Raw genomic sequence first — 11,794 nt, 5'->3', positions numbered from 1 at the left:
ACACCTAGAAGGACAGTGAAAGGGTTGTGAAGAAAGGGGGATGGGTGTGTGTATGTGGGGGTGGGGTGGGTGGATGTGAGTGAAAGGTGGGGAAGGCAGGAGGACTCTTGAGGCTTGGGGCTTAAGAAAAGCTGGTAGATGGTAGATCTACTTATAAAGACAGAGCATCTGTGGGGGAAAGGAAATCCAAAATCTTCTGTGGGCCCTATTCACTCTGAGATATCCACTGAGATAACTGGGTGGACAAGTAAACTGTACACAAAAGTGATAAAGTCAGGCTGGAAGCGAAAAATCTGAAAACTAGTGGCATTTAAAGGAAAGAATCAGCAGAGAACACCTAGGGTGAGAAAGTAGAGACAGGTAAGCAAAGCAGATCTAGACCTGGGCCCTCCAATGCTTTAACATGCAGAGATGAAGTAGAAGACACTCAGCTTTCCAGGTGTCAGAAAGCCACTGATGTAAGGAGTACAGTCTTTACAATATGTATTAGCGGAAAACCTTGTAACATACTGTATATTTAAACAGGCTCTTAACTTACGTATTGTACAGAAGAGAACTTACAGGTTTCTGTTAAAAATTCATGCTACAGAGGAAGAGGTTTTTTCTAAATTTTAGATTATTTGGTGGGCAGTAATTGCTCAAAAAGGTAGACAGAATAAAAGGGTGAAAAGAATGCTCAAGTTCCCTAGCTCTCAAAGAAATATTAAAACAGACTATTTCTCAAAAACAAAAAGATCTGACAAGTTCAAGTGTTCCTGAGAAAGACAGGAATGAATTCTGATTTACTGCAAGTAAGAGTAAAGTTGTCTTAAAGAATTATTTTGCAATTTTACCAAAATTTACAAATCTCACAATCCTGAAGAAACCCTTCCCAGCCATCCGTTGCTGTGCACTGGACTTGGGTGTGTGTACACGGGGCCACCCCACAGGGTTCCCAGGACTGTAGTCTCTCTTCACCCTTCCGCGGAGTACTGCTGGGTCTAAACAACTGCTAGGCAATTTGCAAAGCACCTGCCACTTACATGCATGAGAAGTCAACATTTTTATACATATGTAGAATGGGATATAAACAAAAATACTCAGAGTAGCATTGTGAAAAAGTGTTAAGTCTGGAAACAGTTGATATCTATGAGTGAGATAAAAGGAAAGTAAGACGTGATTTATAATCACAAGATGGATAATACTCACACAATGAATGGTCTCGATATATATTCTTACGAACATACTTCAAAAACTCTTGCCACACAACACAGGCCAGCCTCTTACTCTGAGGATTCAACTGTCGGGTTTCTAACATTGCTCATGTGAGTAAATACATTCTAAATCCTAAATGCAGAATCAAATGTCAGTTTTACCAATCCTTAAAAAAAACCCATCCATATACAACAATGAAAGTATAGTATTTTCTTTGTAAAACAGCCCGATTAAGAAGACAACATAAAGGACGAAAAGCTGATGCTAAATGTGCTCTTGCTGGAGGACAGCCATGGGGACGACAGCAGCAAGCACACCCAGCAGTCACACCACACCTGCCAATGGCGTCATCGCCAAGCAGTGTCTTACCCAGCTGGTTCCGCATGCCCATGAGCACAGAGTTCATGTGAGCTTTGGACGCGTAGAGCTTGCTCACTGCCTTCCGCGACCGGATCATCTCCTTGGCCAGCACCACGCAGACGTCCTTCTGGCCTTTCTTGGCAGCATCCTTCACAGAGCGTTTCACTTTTTCTTCTTCCCGCTGGATATCTATACTTGAACATAACAGAACACATCAAAATCAGGGGTAAGCCAGGAGTCTTACTGTAAGCAAATTCCTTCATTGTTAACATAAACTGTAGATTATATAGAAATAACATTTTAAACAACCAAATCCCTGTTGTCAACTTGATTGAGGCCTCCACAGAAGCACCCTGTAGGGTCTGCGAGGCTGTAACCTTTACAGCAGCACATCTTGTTCCATGGAGTGGCTGGTCAGCTCAAGCTGCTGATCTTTTAAAACGGAGCAAAGAAGAACCTAACCACCATGCCACCAGGCTCCTTAGGAAAATACAAAACCCAGCCCATGTGGGGCTTCTGACACATAGTGGCACTGCAGGAAAGGGCAGACGTGCCCCATTTGTTTTACGAGACTGAAAGTATTTATGAAAGCTAACTGCCCCTTTGGTCTCCCGAGTGGCTGGGAGTTCTAACTGCTGGCCGATCTTTCCGTCAGTAGCTCAACACCTAACCTACTGTGTCACCAAGACTCCTTACAAAAAACATACAGGAGGACATAAATAAATATAAAGTAGATGGTGGGGGGTGATGTCATTAGATGCCATTGAGTATGACTCAGAGAGGCCCTATGCACAACCATTCTAAACCCTGTTCTATCCTGTGCCATCCCCACTGACATCACACTTGCCCAGTGCAAGACATCTCCTCATCCCCTGACTGCTGGTACCAAGCGTGTTTGTTGATTATCAATCCAAGCAAGAGGAAATATTTGACAATTACAATCCTTTCTCCATCTATCACGATGTTGTCTACTGGCCTAGTTGTGAGGACTTTTGTCTTCCTGATGTTGCGATGTTATAGTCCATCTTCTGCAGCACTCATCTTAAATCTCAGTCACTTAGCAAGCAGGTTGTGTCATCTGCATTACACAAGTTGTGGATGACTTTCTTCCAATCCTGATGTCACATTTTTCTTCTCAAAGAATAATGTGTAGGTATTAATTTCAAAACCATTAAAATGATAAAGAGTAAAAAGAGAAGTATAATGTTATCTCATTCATCTTCAACTAACAGTTTGTTGTACTGTGGTAGCTTAAATATTAGGAAGCTGACATTGGTATTTTAAATACCATAGTCACTCGTAGTGCACAAGTTTCAATGGGTCTTCCAGACTACGATAGACTGGCAAGGCCCTAGCAATCTACTCCTAAAACATTAGCCAGTGAAATTTTGTGAATGGCTGTGGAGCAGTCTGTCAGTCACAGTGCCAGAGGATAATATGGCCCTCAATGCAAGGCACTTGGAAGCCCTTGGGAAAGAGCCACCTTCTCAAAGTACTGGCCTTAATGATGTTTGTGAAGTAAAGCTTTCATCTTTTTCTGATGATGTGGCACCATTCAAAATGGGAAGAAACAGCTGCTAATATCCATTAGTAATGAGAATTTTTTACAAATTTATTTTTTATTTTATATTGGTTTGCATACAAAGTTTATATACATGGTATTTCATTCACATATATGGGTTTCACACATTCCTTCCTTCATTCACACTGTTTCATACTATCAATAATCAGAATTCTGAATGAAAATCAAAAGTTAAAAACTGGAAAGAATATATGAAGAGATATCTATGTGCTAGGCATTAGTCAGCTGAACAGACTGGTCATTTCAAGTAAGACAATCAGATGGTCTAGTATACTGAGAATGGCAAAAGGAAAAAGAATGGTGTTCCATTTATCACCAAAAAGAACATTTCAAGATTTCTCCTCCAGGATGTCTCTGTCAATGATTGGAAAACATCCATACACACAGAAGGTAGATCAGTTATATAAACTGATATATATTATAAACTTAATATTTAAAAAAACCTTAATATTCAAATTTATACACCAATCACTAAAACCAAAGATAAAGAAATGAAAACTTTTCTACAAACTTCTGTGTTCTGAAAATGATCAAACACATCATCAAGATGGACTGACAATTACTGTTACTGAAATGTGAAAGTTAGGAACAAAGAGGAAGGATCAGTACTAGGAAAATATGGCCTTCATGACAGAAATTATACCAGTGACTGTGTGATAAAATTCTGCGAGACCAAGTAACATATTCTTTGTAAATATAAACAACTTATGGTCATGATATATGTGTGTGTATGTATATGTATGTATGTGTGTGTATATATGTGTGTGTGTGTGTGTGTGTGTGTGTGTATATATATATATATATACACATATATATATATGTATATGTAGACTGCCAAGAAAACAAACAGATTCAACCTGGAGAGGGTTAAACTGGGCTGCTCCTTGGAGGCAAGGATTCTTAAGCTTCGTCTGACATACTTTGGACATGCTGTAAGGAGGGACTGGTCCTTGGAGAGGTACATCATGCTTGGTAGGGTGGAGAGAAAGCGCAGGAGGGGAAGACCCTCTACGAGGTGGACTGACTCAGTGACTAGGGTAATCGGGATGGGTGTGTCTGAGACAGTACGATTGGCACAGGATAGAGCAGGGTTTAGGTCTGTTGTACATAGGGTCGCTATGAGTCGTAAGCAACTTGACGGCACCTAAGACTACCACCAACACACATGTATATATAACCTTGCCTGATGAAATACACAGGAATCACACTGGCTGTATCTGTAAAAAGAGATGATAGAAAATCATCATTGATAGGAAGGCCAGGGGTTGACTTCTGGGATATAATAGCTCAAAGTTAAGTTCAAGTTAAAAAAAAAAATTAATGTTCACAATAGCTAAACTATGACTTGAGTAAATCCCACCTCAATTTACAGACTATCTCAAGAATAAATCTGATACAATGAATACTAATGACTGAAGACAAGTTGTGATATGACATCAAAGATATAATAAATTAAGACAGGAAAGCAAAAGATCATTAAAAATTTAGTAAAGATCAAAATGAATGTCAAAAGAGACTCTAAACCTTGCTCTAGCTAAATGAAATGGAAGAAATGAAGAGAGCTGATCAGATGTTTCAAGGGGGAACTAGAGAAGACAATTACCGATGAAATGTGTAAAGAGCTTGATTTATAAAACTAGAAAGAAAAAACTTGCTTAGAAGTTCTCAAGTGGAAAGAAATGAAGAAAAAACTCCAAGCCTGAGCTGCAATACTGAAAGACTCTTTTAGCAAAATAGTGAATTAAAAACAAGGTGGAAAGAAGCAGTAGAATCACTATCCTAAAAAGAATTGGTCAATAGTCAACCATGATGAATGTAACTAATGCCACTGAACTGTATATGTGAAAAATTAATTTTTCTGTTATATGTTTTTAATCAAAATAGTTCTTTAAAACTGCTATTAAGGATAATAATTTCAATCATATGATCTATTATGCAGGGAATGATAGACTGAAGAGCATGGTGTCACATATCCTGAAGTACAACACTGTGAGTGATAAAATTCTATCCATACATACAAATAACACTTGTTAATACAACTATTAATCAAATACATGTACCAACCACAAAAGTAAAGCTGAGACTTCTACCAGCTTTTGCAGTTTGAAAATGAGTCAGCATGCAATCAAGATGCATTAATAATAATTGGTGACTAGAATGAAAATCAACACTCTTCGTACCAGCAGTCAAGAGATCTTCTGATTATACCAGGAAAGTCTGTAGCGGGGAACCTCTCCAAATTATTAAGGAGCAATAACAGTGCTAAGGTGGAGGACTTAGGTGTGCCTGATTCAGACCATGATCTTTTTAGTCACTTGCTATACATCTGAGAGCTGGACAATGAATAGGGATAATAGAAGAATTGATGGCTTTGAACTGTGGTACTGGAAAACAGTACTGGATATCCTATGAAATTACAAAAGAACAAACAGATGTTTTGGAGAAGGTGTGCTCAGAATATTCCTTGGAGGCAAAGATGGTGAAGCTTTGTCTCACATACTCTGGGCATGTTGCTAGGAGAGGCTGTTTCCTGGAGAAGGACATCATGCTTGGAAAGGTGGAGGGACAGCGAAGGAGAGAAAGACCCTCAACCAAGTGGACTGACATAGTGACTACAGCAATGGGCTTGAGTCAGTCAGGCATTATGAGGATGGGTTCAGATTTGTTATTTATAGAGTTGCTACGAGTCGTATTCAAGACCACCTAACAGTAACAACAGAATGAAAAAGTTAGAAACAAAGACAGAAAATATGGTCCTGGTGACAGAAATGAGGCTGGAAACTTAATGACAAAATTCTATTCAATGTTTTCTTTATTGCAAATACTTTTTAAAAAAATACAGTGACAAGCTGAAAAAAACTGAAGAGTAAATTCAAGCCCTGAGTTGCAATACTTAAGGATTCCATGGACAAAATCTTCAATGACGCAGGGAGCATCAAAAGAAGATGGTGATATACAATCAGGAGAGAATAACACAAATGAAAGGGCCTTAGAATCAAATCCCTATGTACATCAAAAAACTTCCCCAACAGGGTAAAAGGAAACCCACAGACTGGGAGAAAATATTTGCCAATGACGTATTTCATAAGGGACTTGTATCTAAAATTTATAGGATACTCCAGCACCTCAAAAAGAAAAGGTAAAGCACAAAAGACAAAAATGGGCACAGGATGTGAATAGCTGCTTCACTAAAGGAGACATTCATGTGACAAACAACACATGAAAAAATATTCAAAATCCCTAGCTCTCAGAGAGATGAAAATCAAAACAACTATGAGGTATCATCTAACCCCATCAACAAAAGCTAAGTTCAACAGGGCAGCAAACAACAAATGCTGGTTAGGTTGTGGAGAGACTGGAACTCTTCTGCTGGTGGGAAGGTAAAATGGTATAGCCACTACGGAAGGTGGTCTGGCACTTTCTCAAAAAGTTGGAAGTAGGAGCTCTGGTGGCCTAATGGCAAGAAGCTGTGATGCAATTCCGAAGGAGTGCAGTTCAACCCCACCAGATGCTCCATTGGAGGAGAGACAATTTGCTCCTGTGCCAGTTGGATCCAATTAGACAGTTGTTGTTGGTGTTGTTATGTGCCGTCAAGTCGTTTGCGACTCATAGTGACCCTATGTACAACAGCTCTAAACCTTGCTCTATCCTGTGCCAATCGCATTGCCTCTGACACACCCATCCCGATTACCCCAGTCACTGAATCAATCCACCTCATAGAGGGTCTTCCCCTCCTGCGCTGTCCCTCTACCCTCCCAAGCATGATGTCCCTCTCCAAGGACCTGTCTCTCCTTACAACATGTCCAAAGTACGTCAGATGAAGCCCCACAATCCTTGCTTCCAAGGAGTAGCCTGGTTTAACCCTTTCCAGGATGAATCTGTTTGTTTTCTTGGCAGTCCATGGTACATTCAATACTCTTCTCCAGCACCACAGTTCAAAGGCATCAATTCTCCTTCTATCCTCCCTAGTCATTGTCCAACTCTCTGATGCATAACAAGCGATTGCAAGGACCATGGCCTGTATTAGGTGCACCTTAGTATCCAGAGAGACACTGTTGCTCTTGAGTAGTTTAGAGAGGTCTCTAACAGCAGACTTTCCCATCACAATACGTTTTTTGATTTCCTGGCTCCTGGTGCCAAGAGTGTTGACCGTGGGGCCGAGCAAACTGAAGCTGTGAACAATCTCAATCTCTTCGCCATCCATCTTGATGCTGCCAATTGGTCCAGTGGTGAGAATCTTTGTCTTCTTGACATTGAGCCTCAGTCCATAGTGAAGGCTGCAGTCCTTGACCGTCTGCAGCAAGCATTTCAGGTCCTCCTCAGTTTCGGCAAGCAGGGTTGTGTCATCTGCATAATGCAGATTGTTAATAGATCTTCCACCAATCCTGACGCCACATTTCTCCTCATAGAGCCCAGCCTCTCCGATAATCTGCTCTGCATACAGGTTGAAAAGGTATGGAGATAGGACACATCCCTGGCATACACCCTTCCCAATTTTGAACCATGCGGTGTTACCCTGCTCTGTTCTGACGACTGTCTCTTGGTTGGAAAGAGAAAGACCATTTGACCCAGCAAATTCCACTATTAGGAATAGACCCTAAAGAAACCACACCACAATTCAAAGAAATGTATGCATATCCATGTTTACTGTTGTATTATTCACAACTGCAAACAGAGGGAAGTGACCCAAGTGCCCATCAACAAAGAAATGGATAAAAAAATGATGGTACATATACACAATAAAATATTACACAGCACTGAAAAACCACCTGTCAAACATTACACAACATCGGGGAGCCTGGAGAACATTATGCTGATGAAATATTTCAGTAACAAAAGGACAAATAAATACTGCATAACACTGCTGTTATAAAATAGGACAGACAGGGGGATGGGGAGAGGATGGGAAAGGAGTGGATAATGAATACTGCATTATATCAGATGAGAAGAACTATCCCAAAGGAATATATGATTAGGCATTATATGTATGACAACAATCTGGAACAAGGGGTATTGCAGGGAGGGCTTGGGGAAGGGGGAGGAGAAGAAAATGTGCAATAATGGGGGGGAACCCCACAAACCAAAAACAAAAAAAGGAAGGAAGGAATACAATGAGTCACTGTACCAAAAAAATTTGGTTGACAGGGAATCATTTCAGAAAGTAGCATATGATCAATGATACTGAAAGAAGGCCAAGCTTCACTGAAGGCACTGGCAAAAAAGGAAATGCTAGGAATGACAGAATACCAACTGACATGTTTCAACAAACCTGCTCATGCTTATTAGTCCAAGCCAGGAAATTTGGAAGATAGCTACCTGGCCAATTAACAACAAGAGATCCATATTTGTTCCTATCCCCTAAAAAAGAGATCTAATAGAATGTAGAAATTATCGGCCAGTATCACTGCAGTGTTAGCCTAAAAGCTGGCTTTTTTTAGCCATTATGTTAAACCCCCTCGGGTCTTCAGCTACCTTAACTGTAGGCGCACGGTCTTGGAAATTATCAACAGCTGTGGGACTGAGGTAAGCTAGTGCTTCCTACACTGAGCAGCAAGATTTGATGGAGACTGGAGCAAGATCCTGTTGAGAATGAGATCCTGTTGGTAAGACCCTGATGATGGTGGTTAGAGAGACTGGCAAGGTGTGACCTGAGGCTAACATTTGTGCTGCCACAGTTAAAGGTTTTGCTCTTCTTGATAGATGCCTGAAAGAGAAGCTAACTTATAAATGTTGTGAGGCAAATCTTGCTGGAGGACTGAGGAAAGCAGAGGCTTGTTGAATTTGTGTTGCTGAAAAGAACCAGGACTTTTACCAATTTAAGGAATTGTGCCTTGGGACTGCTGGAATACACCTAAACTTACATTGTGAGATACTATTTGCTTCCCCACTCTCCAACTTACTTCCCTAATAAACTCATTCTCAGTATTACAATTTTGAGTCAACAATGAACAAACGAACTTCTTGCTGTTGGTGTGGCTCTAGAGGCACCACGGGACTGGGCTGTGCACTCCTCATCGGTTTTCTGCTCTGGGGTGGTGAGGGGCTGTGGTATTCTCACTCCTTCTGACCCTTTCAGAGAGACATTCACAGGCCTGTGCCCCCATGCCCTATTTTCTGCTCTCCAGACAATCATTAATATCGCAAGCAAGTAAAATCTTGCTAAAGATTTAAAAAACAAAACAAAAAAACAGCTAGAACAGTCCACTGACAGGTAACTTCTAGAAACTCAAGTTGGATTCAGAAGAGGCCTCAGCACAAGAAAAAGTATTTCTGAGGTCAACTGGATTTTGGCTGAAAGCAGAGAATATCAGAAAGATGCTTACTTTTATGTTTTATTGACTATGAGAAAGCATTTATTTGACTGTGTGGATTATAACAAATTACAGCTAACGGTGAAAAGAATGTGAATCCCAGAACTCTTTTTTTTCTTTTTTTTTTTCTGGGCATAGAAAGCAAGTTTATTTGGTGAATGCTGCTGGCAAGTATTATCCAAGAGCTACAAGATGGGAAATGAGCTGTGACAGCCTACGTGGCTCTCAGGGCTACATACAGTCTCACACAGGACAAGGCATGGGGCTCTGGGGACACAGGAAGGGCTGCCCTCAGCCATTCAGCTCCATTTGGACGAGCTCTGCCCCACAGGGCTGTCACCCCGACAGGATATGCCTCACAAATGCTTCATAGTTGATACAATCATTGCTGTCCTCATGCCCTGTCATCAGCATCTCTACTTCTTCCTCTGTCATCTTCTCACTCAGCGTGACAAGGACATGCCAGATCTCAGTGCCCATGACAGTGCAGTTCCATTCCTTGTCAAACACCCGAAGGCCTTCAACATAGTCCTCGTAGGTGCCCTGGTCCTTGTTCTTGGCCACCGTCTGCAGCACAGGCAGGAAGTGCTCAAAATCCAGGACCTTCACATTCATTTCATCACTCATGGGGTTTCCCAGGACCTTGAGCACCTCAGCGTTGGTGGGGTTCTGGCCCAGGGCCCTCATTACATCTCCACACTGGCTGTACAGAATCTTTCCATCACCTGTTTGGTCAAACAGCTGGAAGGCCTCCTTAAATTCTGCGGTCTGGGCCTCGGTGAAGTCACACATCTTGAGCGCTCAGGTATCGGGACCTTTTCCTGCAGTAATGGCCAAATTCCAGAACTCTTAACTGTGCTCATACAAAATCTATACACAGACCAAGAAGTAGTTGACTCTGTTACCATTGGAAATTTCACATCATAGAAAGTTAGCTGTTCTCTATCAGTTTTCAGGAATATTGGTTAAGAAAATGAACAAAAATATCAACAGAACGGTATAAAAATGCGTTGCACCAATATACACGAAGTCTATTTTTTACAAAGGCTTACTTCAGCAAGGTGCTAAATTGCTTAAACGTGAATTACTGACTTCTAAAACTGTAATTTGATTCACAATTTCAAGTGGAGTTGAAGCTGATTCATATTACAATATTTGTGTACTAAACATGTAATGTTTTTTGTTGAAAGTCACGTTTTAAAAATCTTATGAAAGTTTTAGAACTCTGAAGATTGTTTATCTGGATGTAAATTTTTATTAAAAAGTTGCCTGCAAGGAAAAAAAAAAGCAGCAGTTGACTCAACAAAACAAGGAAATACTGCACAGCTCAAAATCAGGAAAGGTATGCATGAAGGTTGTATCCTTTCCCTATAACTGTTCAATCTGTATCTTTAGCAAATCATTCAAGATGCTCAACTCTATGAAGAATGTGGTATAAGGACTGGAGGAAGACTCATCAACAATCTGCATTATTTAGATGACACAATCTTGAATGCAGAAAGTGAAGATGACTTGAAGTAGTTACTGCAGAAAATCAAAGACAACAGCTTTCAAAATGTACTACATCTGAACATCAAGAAAATAAAATTCCTTACTATTTTGACAATAAGCAGTATTATGATAGAGAGATAAAACAGTGAAGTTGTGAATTATTTCATCTGACTTGGATCAACCATCAACATCCATGGTAGTAGCAATTAAAACATCAAAAGATGTGTACTGGGAAAATCTATCTGCCATCAAGAAAACCTCTTTAAAGTGCTAATCAGTCTCAAGATTAAGGTGCACGTGATCAAGTCATGATGTTTTCAATTGTTTACTATGCAACTGAATGTTGGACTATGAGTAACGATGACAAAGCATCATTGCCTTTGAACTGTGGTGTGATGAAGAATACCGAATATCATGTGGAGTGACAAAAGGGCAAACAGGTCTTAGTTGGATAAAGTGCAACCAAGGTGCTCCTTATAGGAAAGGATGGTGAATCTTGGTCTCTCATATTCTGAGCATGCTATCAGAAGGGACTAGTCCTTGGAAACAAGATACCCTGCTGGGAAAGGTGGAGGGTCAGAGAAAGAGAGGGAGACCCTCTATGAGATGGAATGACACTGATTTTAACAAAGGCTTTAAAATAACAGATAATGAAGATGACACAAGATAGCACAGGGTTCACATCTGTTGTTCATAAGGTTGCTATGTGTTCATAACAGATGGCACATAACAATGTTGTTGTTGCTGTTATGTGCCGTCGTGTCGTTTGTGACTCATAGCGACCCTATGTACAACAGCCCTAAACCCTGCTCTATCCTGTGCCAATCACACTGCCTCTGACACACCCATCCCGATT

At 40.6% G+C, this 11,794-nt stretch overlaps 1 protein-coding gene and 1 pseudogene across 1 annotated transcript in view; both read right to left on the bottom strand.

Moving 5' to 3' along the window:
- LOC102852600 (charged multivesicular body protein 3-like) overlaps positions 1-11,794 on the bottom strand; it is a 58,660-nt gene that overhangs the window by 22,288 nt on the left and 24,578 nt on the right. The window contains exon 3 of the mRNA XM_006900364.1: positions 1,564-1,743. Within this exon, the coding sequence (XP_006900426.1) occupies positions 1,564-1,743 (180 nt within the window). The remainder of the gene's footprint in view (positions 1-1,563; positions 1,744-11,794) is intronic.
- Positions 9,784-10,239, bottom strand: LOC102852199 (annotated as a pseudogene).

Source organism: Elephantulus edwardii, unplaced genomic scaffold (assembly GCF_000299155.1).
Source record: "Elephantulus edwardii isolate Elephantulus edwardi_28Jun2011 unplaced genomic scaffold, EleEdw1.0 scaffold00283, whole genome shotgun sequence".
NCBI classification, from domain to species: Eukaryota; Metazoa; Chordata; class Mammalia; order Macroscelidea; family Macroscelididae; genus Elephantulus; species Elephantulus edwardii.
Note: the sequence above shows the minus strand (reverse complement) of the source record. Positions and strands in the feature narration are given on the sequence as shown.